General features: G+C 36.9%; 3 protein-coding genes across 9 annotated transcripts; 2 read left to right on the top strand and 1 right to left on the bottom strand.

Annotated features, from left to right (window-relative positions):
- The first annotated feature begins 1,334 nt into the window (after positions 1-1,334).
- Positions 1,335-9,005, top strand: LOC113716740 (uncharacterized). 3 transcript variants are annotated; one of them, XM_072070310.1, is made up of 5 exons: positions 1,335-2,149; positions 2,474-2,528; positions 4,691-4,926; positions 5,323-6,133; positions 6,555-9,005. In XM_072070310.1, exons 3-5 carry the CDS (start codon positions 4,693-4,695, stop codon positions 8,744-8,746), a joined length of 3,237 nt encoding a protein of 1,078 aa, XP_071926411.1. In that variant the 5' UTR covers positions 1,335-2,149; positions 2,474-2,528; positions 4,691-4,692; the 3' UTR covers positions 8,747-9,005. The 3 variants fall into 3 exon arrangements, with proteins under 3 accessions (XP_071926411.1, XP_027096960.1, XP_027096959.1); XM_027241159.2 differs by lacking the exon at positions 2,474-2,528 and having other exon boundaries at positions 6,579-9,005; XM_027241158.2 differs by lacking the exon at positions 2,474-2,528 and having other exon boundaries at positions 1,336-2,149.
- A 5,241-nt stretch (positions 9,006-14,246) lies between these two features.
- On the top strand, positions 14,247-18,441 carry LOC113715681 (pentatricopeptide repeat-containing protein At2g03380, mitochondrial-like). Of its 5 annotated transcripts, none has more exons than XM_027239966.2 (3): positions 14,247-16,772; positions 16,882-16,966; positions 17,631-18,441. In XM_027239966.2, the coding sequence occupies exon 1, from the start codon at positions 14,404-14,406 to the stop codon at positions 16,528-16,530; it is 2,127 nt and encodes a 708-aa protein (XP_027095767.1). In that variant the 5' UTR covers positions 14,247-14,403; the 3' UTR covers positions 16,531-16,772; positions 16,882-16,966; positions 17,631-18,441. The 5 variants fall into 5 exon arrangements, with proteins under 5 accessions (XP_027095767.1, XP_027095769.1, XP_071927089.1 ...); XM_027239968.2 differs by having other exon boundaries at positions 14,247-16,792; XM_072070988.1 differs by lacking the exon at positions 17,631-18,441 and having other exon boundaries at positions 16,892-17,334.
- LOC113715680 (putative pentatricopeptide repeat-containing protein At1g69350, mitochondrial) lies at positions 17,058-20,695 on the bottom strand. The gene has a single exon (XM_027239963.2). It carries the CDS (start codon positions 20,237-20,239, stop codon positions 17,867-17,869), a length of 2,373 nt encoding a protein of 790 aa, XP_027095764.2. The 5' UTR covers positions 20,240-20,695; the 3' UTR covers positions 17,058-17,866.
- Positions 20,696-21,089: the final 394 nt, after the last annotated feature.

Raw genomic sequence — 21,089 nt, 5'->3', positions numbered from 1 at the left:
TGTGATTTACTCTTTCACTAACTAAACATTATTATTATTATTAATGATGTGTGATAGTACTAATAAAAAGAAATGTGATTGCAATGAATCGGATGTCCCATGTAAAAGTTGGAGAGTGGTACTAATTGGAAGCCATACGTACTACAGAACTGATACAAAGGAGGAGAAAGGATGCAAAGTTTTAATGAGCCGCACTAACACTAAAAACGTATGTGGTGTTGATGCGCTGCAGAGGAGGCCACGTGTATCCTAAAGTCTATCTGATGATAGTAGGTAGTAAGTAAGTAAGTAGGGAGTGAGTGAGTAGGAGTATATCATATACTATTATGCTTTTTGCACAGTTTTGTACAAACATCAAGTCTGCACAAATTACACACTTTTCCCTCTGTACGAAACAGAGCCATTAGCCAATCCCAAATTGGGCAATCAACGATGGAGTCAGAAGCGGCATCTTTCCGGTCCCATTCTCGTAAATTTAACCAACTCAAAGACTTGTCCCGTAAGCCTAACAACCCTAAAACTTCGACCGAAATAAACCTCACCATCATCCTTCATTACACATGCGGGGCCAGCCTTTTTTCTGTCTGAGGTATTTTTAGCCAGTAAAACACACACACATGTCAGTAAGCCCATATGATATACTTGATAGTACTACTCCCTCTCGCTACGTTTTTATTACTTATTATCTATCTATCTATCTATTATTGTATTTTCACTGCTGCTACTAGTTTTCAAGATCAACAAGAAAAAAAAGAAGAAAATATTTAGGTAAGATTCGTCTATTATTTATCCCCATAAGACTTGTACGAGTAGTATCCCAAAACAGGAAAAAGAAAGGCCATTTACGTGGTGGTACTCCATAAAAAAAGAAGGCTGCAAGAAGTTTTTCCATCCTTTTTTTTTTTTTTCTTATCTAGAGAGGAAAGGACAAAGAGGGAAACTCGAGAAATGTCATGAGTATCAGCCGTTGATTCTGAAAAAGCATGCAGTGATAGTAGTAGTGGTGTATTCTGCCTATATTTAGCAAAAGTTAGAAGGCATTGAAAACAATTATTATTGCTTTTCAGGTTATGAAAAATTCGTAAGTGAAAAAAAAAAGAAGAAGATTCTGCTTAAGTGAAAAAAAATTCTTGTGGATAAACAGCTCAATGTTGGGAAGATTGCCAAGTTGGTTGCTAACAGGGAGGGATGCAGGCGTGTTGCCACTTGCTGCCAGTGGAGTGAATGAATTTCCATTTAGATACATAATTATACTATAATACTAGTATATTAGTTGGAGGGGACAGTTTTATGTTAAGATAATAAATTATCATTAATATCCTGAGTACAAAAAGCAAGGAAGGTGGAGAGAATCTAGAAATGCCCCCATCTCTTTGCGAGTTTTTCCATTTTCCTCAAAAACCCAGAAAAGAAAATGAATTTAATATCCAGCAAAGAAATCATCACAGTAAGAGAGAGAGAGAGAGGCGGAGGGGGGAGAGAGAGAGAGTGTGTGTGTGTGTGTGTGAGGAGTGAAGAAGTGAAGAAAAAGCAGAGAATAAAAAGAGACCGGATGTTGACAAATTTCATGTCACTGTTCTTAGAAGGTCGTTTGTTTGTGTGAAGATTTCTTATCTGGGATCTCTCTCTTTCTCTCTCTTTCTTTCTCATAAAAAAATAACACCAATAAATATATTGCACTTGCTGCTAAAATCTTTTCTTTTTCATTCATTCTTTCTTTCTCTTTCTATCTCTATTAGGACTTGTAGGACTGGGAGGAGGGGAAAAAAAGTTTCTTTCTTTTCTTTCTTTGCTTTCTTTCTTTGAGGAAGGTCTGGGGGAGAGTGGCCCAGCAGATCGAAATCTGCAATCTTTTGTTGAGTTTGATGAGGATCTGAGCTGCTTCTTCAATGGAGTCACTTAATAACCCCCACTTTTTAGTTTATTTATTTTGACTTAATTATTGTTAGTTTTGTTATTGGGTTTTGTTGTTTCTATTGTTTCTTTTGTTTTTTCCCTTTTTGGGTCTTACTAGTGCCAGCCTGAATTTCCCATGATTCTGAGATTTTGAGGTTGGTACTTGAGAGAAGAAAGCAGTAATAGTTGTACTAATTCAATGATTCAATCCTAGAGGGCTGCTTGAAAGGTGGTTCCAGGATGTGGGTCTGAGGTAAACTCTACATCTTTTTCTTTTTTTATTTAACCTCTACTATTTGGGAATTGGGATTTATTAGTATTTGACCAAGACCCTTCTCAAAACTAGGAAACAGAAATGGAAAATAAAAAGTTCTTGTTTTCGTGAATTTAGTAACTTATAATTGACTTATCTTTGTAATAGAATTTGAGTGTTTGTTTGGTTTTTTGGGTGATTTATATTGAATTTCTGCATTGGCTATTGTATGCATATTAGGCCAATTACTTAAGGTTTTTTCTTTTGTCTTAATGGGATGATTTGGTTATTGCCTGGATTTAGTATGTGATCCTTTATGTACAGGATCTATTATGGCTTCTGGTTGTTTCAGTTTTCCCTTGTTAACTCTTGAAAAAAGGTAAAGATTGTAACTTTCTGTGTTTGCTCTTTTTGTTCTCTCATTTACTCTTTAAATGCAAAATTAAATTCTTGTTTTGGCTTGTAGATATTTATTTATACTCTGCTGCCGGTCAACTGAATCTGTATTTGGATATTGCATCTAAATTAAAATAATTAGTCAATTGCATTTGCTAAAATCAGTAAGTTGTTCAATCACAACCCGATGTTTTTCTTGTCAAATGCCTGTTGTTTTAGTGTCAAACAGTTGAACTTGGAAGAGCAATTTTTCTTCTTGTGCCTTTCAAAACTTTTTGGAATTCAATTTTTGAATCTAGTGTATACGTGATTTATCTCTGCCGTTCTTTCAGTTTTACGTACACTGCAGCATCAAACTTCTTATTAACAATTTTTATGGGATAGTTTTTTCTTTTGAAAATCAACATAATTTTGCCAAGGCGACAATGAAAAGCAGTTTTCTTGATATCTTTAAGAATGGCATGGAGTTTTAGCAGAACAATATGCAGTGTGACTGAAACGGGTAAGGTTGTGACCAACTTTATGTTCATCATAGAAATCAATCAGCTTCATGGGTCAATATGACATTCTAGAAGTCAGTGATCACAAATTTGACATGATGACCAATATTTCTTTTGGTGGTACTGTGAGACTTCATTTTCACTATTGAGCATGGTAATGCTATGCTGATAACATTTTAATTTGGTGAAAGACTACCTATTTGAATTATTTATGCAGAACAAGTTGCCTCTATCTGACCTAGATGATATTTCTCCTCCTTATTTTTCTGTGCTGCTTTCAGAGTTTCATTTGAAAAAATTTTTATTTTACTTGTTACTTTACAAAGCCATGTGCGTGTGTTTTCCTTTACAGTGCCAAACTAGTTTAGTTTTGTCTTGTTGATCACTTGAATTGTTTGTATGACTCTGAATTTGTGTCTTCAATGCGGTGAATGTATATGATTCGTGGCACTTCTTCGCATAATTGATTTGGGTTTCTTGGAGAGTACATTATTGCAGTATTTTTATGTAAAGCAAACGGTTGTGTATTTATTGTTGCAAAAAGATCAGAAAGAACCAGCAGGAAATCTGGGTGTCTTCTTGTATTGTTTTGTTGTTATCAAGGGACTGGTAACATTCTATATTGGGTGGAAAGTGGTAAATGCTGGTCTTAGCTTTCTTGTAGGAACCATTCAAGAGTGGCCTTCAATTTTGTCTTTTCTTACTCCAAGTTTGCATATACATACATGTCCATCAACAGAAATCTCACCATTGAATTTCAATGAGCTCCTGACTTTTGCTTACATATGTTTAGTTCCTTATTTGTTACTGCTAAACTTTCTAATTTCTGGTAATGTCAAGATCAAGTGATCTCATTTTATCCACGTCACCCCATTGAAGGTACTTTAAACCAACACCTTATTTTGAGAAATAGTGTCTTGGGCACCAAATTTTCTGAAAACCTAATTATGTTACTGATAAACAAAATCGATCCCTGCATTTTTTTCCATTTACCTTTTTGTTTGTGGGTAAGAAAGGGTATCAAGTTCAACTGCTTTGCTGATTGGTTTGATAGATGCATCAAACAACTATGCTGCTAACTTGCGGGAGTATCTCTGTCTATCCTCATTTTGTCACATAAAAATGCAGCCTCGTTGACATGAGTTTAGTATTCTGATATGACATGAGTTTAGTATTCTTATGGTCTACACTCCCATAACATGTAATCAGATGCTACTTTAACATATTTTACTGTTTGCATGGTCTTTTTGCGGGGTGCATTAGAATTTCCTAATATAGCAGCTGGAGCTTCTGCACCAGTATTGCCCTGTTCTGTGGATTGGATGTTCCTGCTTTTGCGTTTCATGTGTTTTTTTATCTGTCTATGGAATTTAATGTGGGGATAGATTACCACTCTCATAGGACAAAGAAGCTTTTGAGCAAAGGTTTCTGGTTCATAAACAAGTAATATGTGACTTTGCCTTCTTATTGTTACATCTGGATTTCCAGGGCTGTAAAATGCATATTGTAAAGTACTGCATCAGTTGCTGTACGTTTACCATACTACTCCACTAATCGTATAGTTATCACTAAAATTGATGCAGAATAAGAATGTGACTTTTGGCTTTAGGATGAAAAATGTGATTTCATGCTTTATTGTTTGCAGGAATGGGAACGCAAGTACATTGCAAAAGCTACTTGCCAGGTTATTATTCCATGAGGGACCTTAATGACGATTCTAACAGTAGTAGCTGGCCTCTGTTTTATGGAGACAAGACCTTAACAAGTGCACAATACTATAATGGATACATTCCAAGGACTATAACAGATGCATATCTAGGGTATGATAAGGATCAATTAAAACAGAAAATGCTTGAGCATGAGGCCGTATTCAAGAAGCAGGTAAACTGCTTTGGTTTACATGTTGGAGTATGTGTACCTCTTCTATTTCATTTGGCTGTTTAGTCACTTATCACCTTCAAATTGAATATCCACAATTCTTTGTCGATGTATTTTGGAATGATGTCAGACACTGGAAAAACGACTCTCATTTTTTATCAACATAAAAGTTTTGGGTCCAACTATTTTAACTTTACTATGTATAGAAAACAAGAAGTAGATTAGGTTCCTAGCTGGTCCTTATTTCACTCAGTTTGTACACTGTCTTGCATATTTCTTTCTCTAATAACTCTCTCCCTTTAATTTTGAAAATAAGATGACTTATTGTTATTGTGCTTAAGTGATGGATTTCGCAGATGCCTGATTATTGCTTTCTCTTTCTGTTTTTCTTTTCCCTAGGTTTATGAGCTCCACCGGCTTTACAGAATTCAAAGGGACATGATGGATGAATTCAGAAGGAAGGAACTAAATAAGCGTCAGATGTCTATGGAACCGTCATCTTCATCAAGCCTCCTAGGTTCCCAAAAGCCATCCGAAGATGCTGGGAAATGGCATATAGCTAGTTTTCCTTTGGCAAATTCTGGCTATCCAAGACCTTCTGTGTCAGGTGCTGAAATCGTTAATTCACCTTTGAGTTGTACAAAAGGGAACACCGTGCCAGCTGGTCGAGTTAATGGTTGTGCGTCAAATGACTGCGAAGTGCTAGAGGCTAGGCCCTCCAAGGTGAGGAAAAAGTTGTTTGATCTTCAACTCCCTGCTGATGAATATATTGATACTGAAGATGGGGAACAGTTAAATGACGGTAAGATAATTGAGGTGTCAAGTTCTCTACCTAATGGGAATCACAGAAAAGCCCCTGAGAATGATGACAAATTTTTTCCTAATGGTGGTGTTGGTGAGAAATTGGGTTATCAAAGCAATGCTTCAGCATCGGACTCATGTACTAGAGGCACCGTCAGATTGGCTGATCTGAATGAGCCTGTTCAGCTCGAAGACATAGCTGTTGCCTCTTCTGTTGAATTTCTTGGTAAATCTGCTAATCATGGAGAGAGCAGAGGCCTAAATCTGTCTGCTAAACCAAGTTCAGGAATTCATGGCCTGCAAAAAGAAATAATGAATAATGCTTATTCTGGAAATCATAATGTAACTATGACTTCTGTTGGAAGTAGAGGCGATGAGAGAGACTGGCTTTCTGGAGTGTATGAATCAGGTAGTGTTTTCATAAATATTTGTTAAATTTAGACTTAAAGGTCTTTTCTCTCTCAACCTCTTTCTTCTTTGATATTCTTGCAAATTCCAAGATTGTGTTATGATGCAATTCTTCTCAAGCTCATGCAGTGCTTCATCTTATATATTAAGCACTAGATAAGCATAAGATTTCTGAGATTATTGGCAGGAAAATCAACAGTTACAATTATGTCAATTAAAACTTTAGCATCTTGTTGATTTTCTGTCCTTACTTTAGTATTAATGCTTATTTTTAGTGTCTTGTTGGTTACTTGTGAGGCCAATTTTCCTTATTATTTTTGACTTAATAATTTTTATCACCTCTTTTGTATAATAAATGATATGGTCAAACCATATTTTTTGTTCAAATGTAGTTTATGAGTTGTTGGTTGTCATATTTTCAGGTGATGGTTGCTATTCTGTTGCAGGTCAGAGAAAGAATAACTCGATACCTCAAGGGTTCCAGAAAGATAAGTTGCCCATACCTTCCCAACCAGCACAATTGAGGGTTAACAACACTTGCCAACCTGTGGGTATTCTTCCAATTGACTGTGAAAGGGAAGAAAGGTGGAAAGAGAGAGCTACCTGTGGTTTGGAAAACCTTGACAGGGTTCACAATAACTCGGATTATAGCCATCTTGAATCGGTTATGACTTCCCAGATGCCCAATCCATACAGCTTTGGTAATTCCTCAGATTTTGCCAGTTCCTGGTCGCACTCTGCATTATCATGGGGAAAGCCGACAAGTAGCTTCCCTCAGAAGCTAAATTCTTTTCATCTATACCCATCAATACAGGCATCGTCAATTTTGAGTAAGAGTTCACAGTCATCTGCTCAAAGTCATGGTGGTTTGGTGGACAAGTGGCACAATAATGAGCGTTCTTGTTTGACTCCAGGCATGAGAAGTGATGTACCGACCATAAATGGGTTTTATCACGGGTCTTCCTCAGGGTCTAAGGAGGTGCTGGCTCGTTACCCTTCAGTTAACATTAGCCATCTGGACTGCAATAAAAGTGATAACATGGCATCTATATGCTGCTTAGATCATGGACCTGGGGAGTTATCAAACGGCTGTACAAAGCCTGCAAAAGACATGGACTTGAATGCGGTCCAAACAAAGTGTTCTTCCAATGAAGATGTTGTGATTATAAATGATAAAAGTAAGCCTGGAGACCATCTAGCAGCATTGCCTTGGCTTCGAGCTAAGCCATCTGGCAAGAGTGAGACTGCCAATGTCAGGAGAGATTCAAACTCAGAGAGCTTCAGCTTCTTTCAGTCTTCTCCAAGTATATTATTTTGTGAGGGTGAACCATTAAAAGATCTCAATGAAATGTTGACTCAGAAAGAGAGAGCAAATTCAAGTGACTGTGAGGTCGGTATAAAGAAAGAGAGTAGGGAGACCCAGGGTATAAAAAAGATTCTTGGGGTTCCCATTTTTGAAAAACCTTCAAATTTCAAAAATGAGTCATCCTCATCTCTCTCAACTTCAGTTAGCCTTCCTCGCACTCTTTCAGGAGAAAAAGTGGAAATGGAAGTGAAAAATAGACTGATTGATATTAATTTGGCTTTTGATGAGCAGCTTGCTTCAGAAGATTTGGCTGTTGAGAAGGTAATGGACACAAAGGTTGCTCGTGTTAGGAATGTCATTGATTTGAACTCCTGTGTCACTGAGGATGAAGAGCTATTGGCACCCGCTGGCGTGAGCAACAGTGAGAGTGTGAAGATTGCTGTGGAGATAGATCTGGAAGCTCCAGTTCTGGAGACTGAGGATGATGTTCTGGCTGGGGAAGACGATAAGCGGTGCGAGGCATCTCTTCAACCACCAGAACCAGAAGTGGAGGAAGCAAATGATGAAGTTATCAGGATAGCTGCAGAAGCTATAGTTTCTCTTTCTTCTTCTAATCATCTGCTTCCTATTGAAGAGAACACGTGCCAACCAACTGAAGATCCTTTGGCAGAATGCCTGTTATGGTTCGCTGATGCAGTGTCTTCTTGTGCAGATAAACACAATGGCCCTGTGAGCAAAGAAATAAGAGGCACTGATAGTTTAGTAATTGGCAATTACTCTTCTGATGAGATGGATGATTTTGAGGTCATGACTTTGCAGCTGCAGGAAACTAAAGAAGAAGATTACATGCCTAAACCTTTTGTTCCAGAAGTTCAAAAAATTGAAGAATCTGGACCAAATTCGGTACCAAATCGATCTAGGAAGGGACAGACAAGGAGAGGCAGGCAGCGGAGGGACTTTCAAAGGGATATCCTTCCTGGCCTGGCTTCTTTGTCGAGGCATGAGGTAACTGAAGACCTTCAGACATTTGGAGGGCTAATGAGAGCTACAGGCCATCCTTGGAGCTCAGGGTTGACAAGGAGGAACGGTACAAGGAATGGAGGTGGCAGGGGAAGACGACGAGCAGTGGTTGTTGAAGCTGTATCCACTGTTGTTGCGACTGCAACTTGCACTCCTCTGATGCAGCAGCTTAACAATATTGAAGCTGGTTTGGAGGACCGAAGTCTAACAGGGTGGGGCAAGACAACCAGACGCCCCCGCCGTCAAAGATGCCCTGCTGGTAATCCTACTCCTGCGACGTTAACGTAATAATGGCAAGAGGCTTTATTACGAATTAAAGAAATTATACAGAGAAGCCATACGAAGGCATCTGTTTGATGACTCTCCTGGGTTGAGGTTGTTCTAGCTGGGGATTTGTCTTTGTACATGTCTTGTAGCCCATAATTTGGACCCCCCTGGTTATTGTGTCTTTGAGCTACCAACTTTGTAATGTTAAAAAATAATAATGGCACCTGATTTCTTGGCTATATAAGTCATTCCTTCAAATCAGATCAATATTTGTGTTAAATCCCGCATTTGAATCTTGGAACCTTTTCTGGTAATGAGCATGATGGGGTACCTTTTTTGAGGGTAGCAGAGCAAGGGTACTTTTCTCTGTTGACACTAGAATATGGTAAAAATTTCTCATTTTGCATGAAAGAAAGGAAATTAGTTTATCCGGTTGTTCTCAAGAAAGGTGGAAACTAATCTCAATAATCGTCCAACGGGTGAATTGCTAATTATCTACATCTAGCTCTGCAAGTCCCTGGAAGCGTGTTAAATCACCAGAAACAAAGGAAGAAGGAAGAGAGAAAGAAGAAAGGTCATCTTGTCAGAGTATCAAACGCAAACTGACATCCCCAAAGGCGGCTAATTGTTGACTTGCTACTTGGTAGCTACTTGAACTTCTTCTCAAAGGGTAATTATGGGAGGGAGTAATAATTCTCACAATTGTCGAGTCAAAATATAAAACATTTCTGCTAGTTAAAATAAGTGAAATTTATACCAGTGCACGCCCAAAAAAGTTGCTATGTGGTGTAGATGCTTAGAACTAGCATTTTATGGTTGGGTCCGTTTAATCTTGGCATTTTAGAGTGTAAGCACTTTTTTTTTGGTCTTAATTTTGTTGTGCCTATATTATTCTCTTGTCTTTCAATTAGAGTACGTTATTGCACTTTAGTTGTGGTAGTAATTAAAAATATAAAACATTTCAAATGATTAAACCTCAATAATCTTGGTAATTAAAATGAAAAACTCCCTATTAAAACTATTTAGTGGCCCTCGCACTCTATCTCCAATTCTTATGTGTGTCAAAGTTAATCACCCAAATCAATTTGTTACTGAAAATAGTGTGACCAATTGCATTAGCCATGGTTTTAAGATAGTAAAAAATATTAGTACCAAAAAATAGATGCTCTTAGAGCAAAAGAGAAATATATAAAAAGAAAAGAACCCATATTCATTTAGACAATCTTGATAACTGAGCGGCCAATTTAAGATAATTGAGCAGTGTAAATCATTTACGTTCTTTATTAGCCTTAACAACACTTAGAAAAGATATGAAAACTCAATAATGCATCTCACACTTATTCAATTCAAATTCATAAAAAAGAATTTTGAAAAGTTCAACTGGAATGATATAAAGTTGAATAATTAAATGTTCATGCGAAATTTGATACGAGTATGGTTCATATATTTTATTGCTAAATAATTAATTCATTCTAATTGTACAATTGCATTTTGTTTTTCTTAGCAAGAAAAAAAAAAAACACTCAAAACGTTGTGGCAATTGTAAAGAAGAATTTCTGGGTTAGCCATACAAAGAAAAAGTATAATTATTTACAATTCTTTTAACTTCAAAGCCTAAAAAAAAAAAAGAAAGAGAACTGACTAACTAGAAAATTAAAAATTAGTCCTACCGTGAAGTTCTCCTTTTATTTGTAGCAATCTGTGCCTCGAAAGATAACTTATTATGTGGAGGGTTGCATGGTTGAAGATGCACTTTTGAGCCTGCTATGCTGGGGATTGGTGGTCCTCGTACTTATTTATATTCATCGGGGAAACACATGATCTCTAACTCTAATGCTCTAATACTAGAGAACGGTAAAAGTTACTCCTGCAATATTATATTCAAGCCATTCTTGTCGCCAAGAGAAAAGAAAATGAAGGAAAAACCTTTGTGAATATAAATTTACTTGTTGGTTTTGTGCCACAGGCTCTTGAAAAACAATGGAATCCAGATTAAACTATTAAACTGCAGTTTTACCTTTTTTTTAATAACTTGAAACATTGCTTGCCCTTCTAAAAGAAATGATTAATTTTGGACAGAATGAAAGAATTTATCCTCTTGAAAAATAATGCAAAAGAGATTTTATAAATTACATGAGCATCAGTCACGTAACGGTGAAGTTGCTGATTCGACTTTCAAACTTTTCTCTTTTCCCTCTTTCTCCTTTCTCCTCTCGTAAGGCTTGGAGTCTCCTCATGGCCAAAAAAGAAAAAATAGTTAACCATTATGTTGAAGCTGAAATTTCATAGAATTTGATACAATAATGTGTCAGGAGGAAGTAAAATGAAAGGAATTATTGAACAATAATATAACAAAAAAAAAAAAAAGAGAGAGGAAAAGAGTAGGGGGAGAGGCGCGCACGCGGTTAGAAGGGGCGTGGGAGAGTGAGGAATTGGGACAAGTGAGTTAAGAATGAGAGAAAAGATACTACTGAGTGAGTCTCCTTGATGAGTACGCCTGTCTGGATGATGACATGCGTCTGCTGTCGGTTGTCTCTCTGACTTTGGATCTTCTTTTTTTTGGGTACAATATTCGGCTCGTCTTAGATACTGAACCCACCAATCACAGCCCCGGGAAGCGACACCCAACAAAAAAGGCTTCTTAGGACATTTTTTATTTTTGTTTTTGTTTTTTGAGGTTTGTTTGTTTTTCTTACTATTTTAAATAAAAATAAAAAGCAGAAGTAGAGCAGTACCTTTTTTTTTTTTCCTTGTGCCATTAGTCAATCATGGAGGGCCACATCGGGCAGCACAGTGCGGTACCTAACTGTTTCATCCAACTTTTGTGTGCACTGTCTTTTTCCCCATCATTCGACATTTTGGACTGGTGGCCCCTTTTCACTTTTCACTACCTTTTCCCCTCTTGACTTCTTTATCTTTTCACCACTGTTCTTGCGAAGAAATTTTTTTTTTGGGATGAGCAAAAAGACCTCAATTTACGGTGCTAAAAAAAAAAAAAAAATCTATTATGCATTGAGATTGAGAGAGGGATAAATCTTTTATACATATTGACAACGTATATATTAGCGATTCTAATGCACGATATATATGCAAAATTTAATGATTGACATATATCAAGGCCTGTTGGTGTATATATTTGATAGTGTAGAAAAAATTAATTTTTGAGGGAGAGATCATTTTTTTAAAAATCTATTTTTATCCTAACTGTATGGTAGAAGTAAGTTTCCAGGGAATAAAATTTGCTATTCATAAATCACATAATTCATTTCATTATTCTCTAAATATATTTTCTATTTTATCTTTTTATATTTTCAATTCACACGTATCTATACTAACTGTTAAAATGAGTAACACCAAAGTTTGTTTCCAAATAATTCAATTTGGATTGCAGATTTCTAAAGAAAAATTGCTATGTTTTTCGTGAATACATTTTCCAATCACCTTATTACCTCGCGTAAATCAAATCACTACAATAATTTTTCTACAAAAGAAAATGCAATCCAAACACTATTGATCAAATGGATAATTTTGACTGTATTTCTTCAATCCTAAATGAAATGGAAAGCCAAAAAAGGAAAAAAAAAACACTTTTCCGGAGAAGAGGTAAAATATAGGTTTGTTTGGATTGAGCTTTATTTCTCAAAATTTATTTGCTTACATCATCATTACAATTTTCAATACACCTTTTTACTTTCCCAATTACCTTTTTATCTTACATACATCACATCACAAAAAGTGCTACAGTAAAAATATATCTAATAATTCACAATCCAAACAGACCAATAGTATAGCATCACCAACATTTATATGATTTTTTCGGCAAGGCTTTATCCCACGTACATAAATATCATACTATATGATTACTTCTTGAATCCTAAATATGTAGCTTTTTTTTAAGGAAAAAAAAAAAAAGATTCATCAAAAGGCTGTGAGAGAGTGGTCAATTCAAATGTATAGTAGCATTTGGATTTTGGAGTACTACTTTTGTGTTGGTTGTCACCTCAACATAAGTGTGTTGGTCCAAAATTGCTTTTGTTGATAATTGATAAAGCTACCTGACAAGAAATTTGTTAAATAAGCACAATATACTGATATACTACGGTAATTGTGTATTTCTCCCAAAAAATCTATAAATTATTAGGCTAATTGCTTAGAATATATGCCAAAAAAAAAAACATCGCACAAATATATTTCTGACACACTTAATTTCTAATTCTATACCGGCCGTGCTGACTCAGCACGGCCGCGGAATGAATTTTGCAGAAACTCTGCAAACATGTCAGTGGGTCAGCGGCCCACAAATTTTTTTTTTAAATGAGCCTGTCCCAGCCGTGCTGACTGGGCACGGCTGGGGCAGGCAGTAAAAAAAAAAAAACCCTAGGGCCCGTGTTAGTTGCAAACTTGCAATACATTGCGTTGTTGTGCATTAGCTGCTGTAACTACTAGTGCGCCTAGTAGGTGAGGTTACAGGAGCAAGAAAGACTTTGCATTATTCTTTTACTGGTGATTCATTCCTACACATTTATATGTCTTCCCTTAATTAGCTTGCAATTTTTTCAGGGATCTGTTTGGATTCAGCATTTTTCGAAAAATAATTTTTTCATTTACAATGTTACGGTAATATACAAAAAAAACTCCAAAAATACAATATCTAAATAATATATCAAAAATAACTCTAAATATACAAAATATATATTAATGTATATATTTATATATAAATATTATATATAAAAAATATTTGGAGTATTTTTTGGAGTTTATATAAATATAAAAAATATTTTATATAGGAGTATTTTTGGAGTTTATATAAATATAAAAAATATTTTATATAGGAGTATTTTTGGAGTTTATATAAATATAAAATCCAAAGAATATATCAAAAATAACTCCAAATATACAAAATATATATTAATGTATATATTTATATATTTGGAGTTATTTTTGATATATTATTTGGATATTGTATTTTTTGAGTTTTTTTTGTATATTACCGTAGCATTGTAAATGAATAAATTATTTTTCGAAAAATGCTGAATCCAAACAGATCCCTGAAAAAATTGCAAGTTAATTAAGGGAAGACATATAAATGTGTAGGAATGAATCACCACCAGTAAAAGAATAATGCAAAGTCTTTCTTGCTCCTGTAACCCCACCTACTAGGCACAACAACGCAATGTATTGCAAGTTTGCAACTAACACGGGCCCCTAGGCTTTTTTTTTTTTACTGCCTGCCCCAGCCGTGCCCAGTCAGCACGGCTGGGACAGGCTCATTTAAAAAAAAAATTTGTGGGCCGCTGACCCACTGACATGTTTGCAGAGTTTCTGCAAAATTCATTCCGCGGCCGTGCTGACTCAGCACGGCCGGTATAGAATTAGAAATTAAGTGTGTCAGAAATATATTTGTGCGATGTTTTTTTTTTTGGCATATATTCTAAGCAATAAGCCAAATTATTAGTACCACAGTCCAATTTTTTTTTTTTTTAATTTAATGTGTGTGCGTATATATTTATGCATGTAAGTATGTATATTCCCGTTTCCCTTTTTACCCCTACAGCAACTTCCTTAACGGTCAACAAACCCCGACCCTGGCTCCTTCACATCAATTTGGCGGGAGCCATTTTCCTTGGATTTCTCTCCAGCAATGGCAGATTTATAACAACCCAGATGAAGGAAACAGAATGAAACTTTTCGCTTTACCAAACTTAAACATCAAATCCTCTCGTTTACTTATCTCAAAAACCCATCTAAAACCCAGAACCGTAACGTCAACACCAACCTACAGACAGCTTGAATCAAATTTTGCTTCTTTAAATTCCATCTCTTCAGATCCTTTTTTTCCTCTTCTGGGCTTCTGTAAAACTATCTCTTCACTCAAAAAAATCCATGCCCTTGTTATAACTTACGGCCATACCGATAATATTTTGGTTAAAACCAAATTACTTGGTTTGTATGGCTTATTTGGGCAGGTGACAACCGCCCGTGTACTGTTCGATGATATTCCCAACCCGGATCTTTCTTCCTGTAAAGTGATGATTAGATGGTACTTTATGAATGATAAGTATGCGGATGTTATTGGGTTCTTTAATTGTTTGAGGAAAACTGTAAATATATTTGATAATGTTGTGTTCTCGATAGTGTTGAAGGCGTGTAGTGGACTGCACGATTTTGTTGAAGGCAGGAAAGTGCATTGTCATATAGTTAAGGTTGGTAATACTGATAGCTTTGTTCTGACTGGGCTCGTGGATATGTATGCTAAGTGTGGGGAGGTTGAATCCTCACGTGAAGTGTTTGAGGGGATTGCCCAGAGGAATGTAGTTTGCTGGACCTCGATGATTGTTGGGTACATGCAGAATGGTTGTGCTGAAGAAGCGCTCGTTTTGTTTAATAGGATGAGAGATGGAGTAGTTGAAGGCAATGAGTACACTTTGGGGAGTATAGTGACTGCATGTGCTAAATTGGCGGCTTTACATCAGGGGAAATGGTTTCATGGATATATCATCAAGAAGCAGGGAGAATTTAACTCCTACTTGGTTTCCGCTCTTGTGGATATGTATGTAAAGTGCGGGGCTTTGACCGATGCTCGTTCAATTTTATTTGAGTTCTCTGAAGCGGATCTTGTGTCATGGACAGCAATGATTGTTGGGTATACACAGAATGGCTACCCAGATGAGGCATTAGATTTATTTGTACACAAGAAATGGGAAGCTGTTTTGCCCAATTCAGTTACTGTTTCAAGTGTGGTTTCTGCATGTGCTCAATTGGATAATTTGAACTTGGGTACATCAATTCATGGGCTTGGTATTAAACTTAGATTAGATGATGCTGCTGTGATAAATGCTCTGGTACACATGTATGGAAAGTGTGGTATGAAGAGAGATGCCCGTTATCTATTTGAGAATGTTTCACATAAGGATGTGATTGCTTGGAATTCAATTATATCTGGATATTCTTCAAATGATTCTGCACATGATGCAATTGCATTATTTCACCAAATGAGATCAGAATGTTTGCAGCCAGATGCAACTACAATGGTGTCTGTGCTCACAGCTTGTGCATCCCATGGAGCTCTGATAATTGGTTCTTCCCTTCATGCTTACTCTATCAAAGGAGGACTCTTGTCATCTACCTATATTGGCACTGCACTCCTAAATTTTTATGCTAAATGTGGCGATGCAAAATCTGCACGTGCAATTTTTGACGGGATGGTAGAAAAGAGCAGAGTTACATGGAGCGCGATGATCGGTGGTTATGGAATGCAGGGCGACTTCAACAATTCGTTGGCAATTTTGAATGATATGATGGGAGAAAATCTGGAACCAAATGACATAATATTCACAGCAATATTGTCAGCTTGCAGCCATACTGGGATGATACTTGAAGGGTGGAGCTTTTTTGCTAATATGTGTGAGAATTATAAGTTTGTTCCCACAATTAAGCATTATGCATGCATGATTGACCTGTTGGCTCGTGCAGGCAGGCTTGAGGAAGCCTTTGATTTCATGAACAAAATGCCTATTCAACCTGATGTTTCTCTGTTTGGAGCTTTTCTCAATGGATGCAGTATTTACTCTAGGTTTGATCTAGGGGAGTTGGCAGTAAGGAGAATGCTAGAGTTGCATCCTCGTGATGCTTGCTACTATGTACTTATGGCCAATCTGTATGCTTCTGATGGGAGGTGGAATCAGGCCCATCAGATGAGAAACATGATGAGGATAAAGGGTGTGAAGAAATCCCCTGGGTTTAGCAACTTCAATGTGAATTTTGATAGTGACTTCTATTCTCCGCAGGTGGCATCTCTTCCTTAGTTACAGATTTGAAGGAACATTAATAGTATTCCTGGAACCCCCAGATAAATGACATTCTTTTTCTTTGAGTACTGCCTAGAATGGTACAGTTTGTGGTGAAAGACTACATGAGAATCTCTTGGTACAGCTTCATCTGAGCCCTTCAAGATGGCAAAGCACTTGATTTGAGTGAAGGGTTTAGACAAACATATGCTGCGACTTTGAAGTACAAAAGATTTCAGGATAACGATTTGCTGACTTAGGTAGACATTTGACAAAGTTGGTTAGTATCAAATGTTGTCTGCTATTTTATGGCTTTAGATTTAAAATCCACATTCAAGATAAGTAGAATGCTGACCCTAGCCTTTTTAGTCTTCTGCAGGCATCTATGGAGCGGAAGTCAATTTCCTAGGGGATGATATTCAGTGAGCAGGCAGAAACTAGAAAGAGATGACAGGTCCAATTTTACAGACTCCGTTTGAATTGGATGGCCAAAACCCTCGGGGTTTGCTCTCAAGCCTTAAAAGTACATGAAATTATGCAGGATCTAATGTGAACATAGTTGGGATAAATCTTCATCATTGTTCGAATTTGGGAACATTTAGCAGAAATTTTGGCATGAAACAAACTTGCATGTATTGAAAAGTACTTGTACAATGTGATGAATGTACATCACTCATTTTGATAATGAAGATGTTTATCAGCCCGCAAGGTTTCTGCAAGACCCAGGACTTAGCTATTCAGAACTTGTGACGTCATTCCTTTGCGCCTTGTACTTTCTAATTTCTCCAATTAATAAACATGATATATGGCTTATCTTGCTCAGAGCAGGTGCAATCAATCTTTGCAGCACATTTACAACTTACGAAAATCTTATTGGGTCGTTGATTTGTCGTGATATGGCATGCAAGTGATGGTATCCCAAGTCTACTTCCATCTGCACATGCTAACATGCACAGTATAAGAGATGCACTGATAAACAGAGTTTAACTTTTGGTGTCCAACTCGATTACTTACAGATTGTCAATCATCTCTGTCACTGTCTCAGATCACGGAGATTGTAGCTCACACACAATTTATTGTATCTCCACCTCCTATTGATGATACCCTTATTCAAACAGGCCCCAGGTACAAGTGCACTATATCCAGTTATCCGCGGAGGGCTGGATGACTAATCAAGAAGGCTAAACCAAAGACATTAAAGCAGTCAATGATTATCAGCCAGTTTCCCCTGAATTTGTTGACCACGCCAATTATGTAGTTGTCTGGACAGCATCAAAGTTCCCAGAACTGAGAACCAGGTTTCAAATCTTGCTGGTGATTCATTTAGTATTATACTTGCTGCACCCTGCTTGAATCAAATAACAGAAGCATCTAATTCAACAATCTTACTGAGACCTGAACTTAGAAAATTGGCCAACAAGTTGCAACCCTTTATCTGCAAATGCGACTTGTCATTTGCTCCAAATTTATGTATTTTCTTATCAATCTCAATCATACTGCAACCTTGGACCTTTTCTAGACCTTTCCTTTTCATGGTTGACCTTATCATCCTAAATTTACCCCATTCTCCTCCTCCTGCATATAAGTTGGACAATAAAGTATAGTATCCAGTATCATCTGTCCTTATATTTAAAAGACTTTCTCTGATACTATTTATGACATCCATTCGTTGGTGGATTCTACAGCCATTCACTAGTGCAGCCCAAATACTTGCATCTACAGGGGATGGCATTGAAAGGATGACACTGTATGCTCCATTTAGATCACCAGCGCGACTTAGAAGATCAACTAGACAAGCATAGTGTTCAGAGTTAGGTTCAATGCCAAAATCATTTCTCATTGAATTAAAGAACTTCTTCCCTTCTTCCAAATTACCAGCATGGCTGCAAGCAGACAAGATATTCATGAATGTAATAGTATTTGGTCTTATTCCTGATTCTACCATTTCTTTGAATACTAAAATGGCCGCATCAACTTGACCATGCATCCCATAAGCTCCTAGTAAGGTACTCCATGACACCACACTTCTTTCCAGCATGCTATCAAAAACTTTTCTGGCTATCTGAAGCTCTCCACATTTTGCATACATGTCTATTAGAGCTGTATCAATATACATATCCTTTCTCATACCAGATGTAATCATCTTATGGTGAATCCATTTTCCTTTCCTTATATATCCTAGATTTGAGCAGGCTTGGATTGCACTCAGGAAGGTGACTTCATCCATTTCAAGAGCATATGCATACATTTCACTAAAAAGAGCCATGGCTTCTTCAGATTTACCATTTTGCAAAAGTCCAGTTATTAGAGTATTCCATGTTACAACACCTCTTTGTTTGGCGTCATCAAATGTCATGTGTGCTGAACCAAGCAGTCCACATTTACAGTACATGTCAATTAGTGAATTCTGGACAAACTCACTTGAGAATCCTGTCTTTAGAATACTACCATGTATCTGACATCCAAGCAGAGAAAATCCTATATCACCACATGCTGATATTACACTTGATAGAGTAAATGAATCTGGCTGAATTCCTTCTACAAGCATTTGCTTAAAGAGCTTAATAGCCTCAATAGTCATTCCTTCCCGAGCATAATTTGATATGAGCAGGTTCCATGACACTACACGCCTGTCTTGAGTTACTTCAAAAACCTTGTGGCATTCCTTTAACTTTCCACAATTAGCATATAGATCTATCAATGCTGGTCCCATAAGATCATTCTCAGTGTCAACAGCAGTTCTAATGACAAAACCATGAATTGATTTTCCTTCTTTTAGCCGACCTAACCTAGAACAGGAACATACAGTAGACATCAAAGTGACTGCATTGGGTTCCACATTTGATCCTTGCATCTCAACAAACGTTCTTAAAGCCTCATGGTAGCATCCATTTTGATGATAGCACGAAATCATTGCCGTCCATAGAGATGTATTCTTGAAAGCAGCCTGGGTAAAAAGTCCCTCTGAACTACACATATCACCACATTTTCCATACATTGCAACAAGAGAAGTACCCAACGCCCCAACAATTTGAATATTTCTTCTGAGAACAAAACCATGAAGTGACCTTGCCAGTCTCCACAAACCCAACTCACCACAAGCCTCAGCTGCACTGAGCATGGTGACTTCATCAATTTCTGAACTTTCCATCATCATTTGACCAAAAATATGCAGCCCTTGACTAGCCCTTCCATTCTGCACGTAGCTAGATATGATCGAACTCCAGGAAACAACATCTCTCACAGACATATAATCAAACACTTTCCTTGCACTATCTAAACGTCCCATTTCACCATACATGTTCAACAAAGAGGTGTCAGTGACAAAATCAGACACAAACCCACTTTTAATAATCCTCCCGTGAACCTTTTGGCCAAAACCCAAATCACCAATTGCAGAGCAAGCCCTTAAAACTGATGGATATATAAAGCTGCTAATTTGTGCCGATTTGTATATCATGCGGTGATACAAAGAAATAGATTCTTGAAAGAAGCCATTCCAAACATGGCATTTGACAATTACCCCCCACATGAAAGAATCTGGATTTTGAAAGTGATCAAAGACAAGTCTTGAAGATTCAAAAGGGCCCATTTGTGCATAGGACTCTATAAGCTTGGTGGAAGCAAGAGGGTCCATGTACAGTCCAGTGACTATGAGGTGTCCATGTATTTGGGTGAGCGTCGTGGAGGTCGAGCAAGCTCTAAACAGTCTCATGTACAATGTCATCTTTTTTAATACTGTATATGAACTGCCTAAAAATCCCAGCCTAAGTCATATATACAAGTTTCAATCTCTCATTGTGGTACCCAAGCTAGAGGATAGAGCAGAGGCAAGGTTTCCTGTTTTAAACTAGACTTGAAGGGGTAAAGCAATCGGGATTCAAGAGCACAGAGCGTCTTGCTATGAAGAACAACTTTCACCGCTCTGCAGTTTTTATATGAAGCAAGAATTACAAGCTTTCATCAGGAAGGTGATTAACCATATTAAACTCAGAGCTTTTGGAGCCATGTTTTGCGTTCATCAAAATTGGGATCACATACAAGTTATGTTTGATAAAATTCAATAATCCAGTTTTTAGAGAATCATGTTTGACAAAAGTTGGAACTAACCCGATAAAAGTTAAGAGCTACTTTGTATAGATTACCAAACAGATAAAAGATAGGAAATGGCTAAATACACGTTCTTCAATCCTGAAGCTCACACTCCAAATATCAATATGTTATTGAAGCCCTTGTCATTTATGTGTTTCCCTCTAATTTTTCTTTATTCCAAATTTATGCTTTCGCTCAATAGAAATAATTTCCAATTTTACACTCCCGTAATTCATAAACGCCATTTAATGACAGTAAACTTCATAGAAAAAAAAAAGTTTAATGTGATTAAAAATTTTTAGGCCAATCTAATGCGTGGTGTACGCGATTTGATTTTTCATTATGTAATGATAAACTTTTTCCAAACTATGAAAATGTTTTGGCATCCGCATAAATCCTACTCAGGTCTCGATTATTACTACATAGTATTAGTACTATATACAAAAGAAAGAAGTAGGGAAAGGAAAAGAAAAGAAAAGAAGTAG

The sequence above is a fragment of the Coffea arabica genome, chromosome 11c (assembly GCF_036785885.1).
Source record: "Coffea arabica cultivar ET-39 chromosome 11c, Coffea Arabica ET-39 HiFi, whole genome shotgun sequence".
Taxonomy (NCBI): Eukaryota; Viridiplantae; Streptophyta; class Magnoliopsida; order Gentianales; family Rubiaceae; genus Coffea; species Coffea arabica.
Note: the sequence above shows the minus strand (reverse complement) of the source record. Positions and strands in the feature narration are given on the sequence as shown.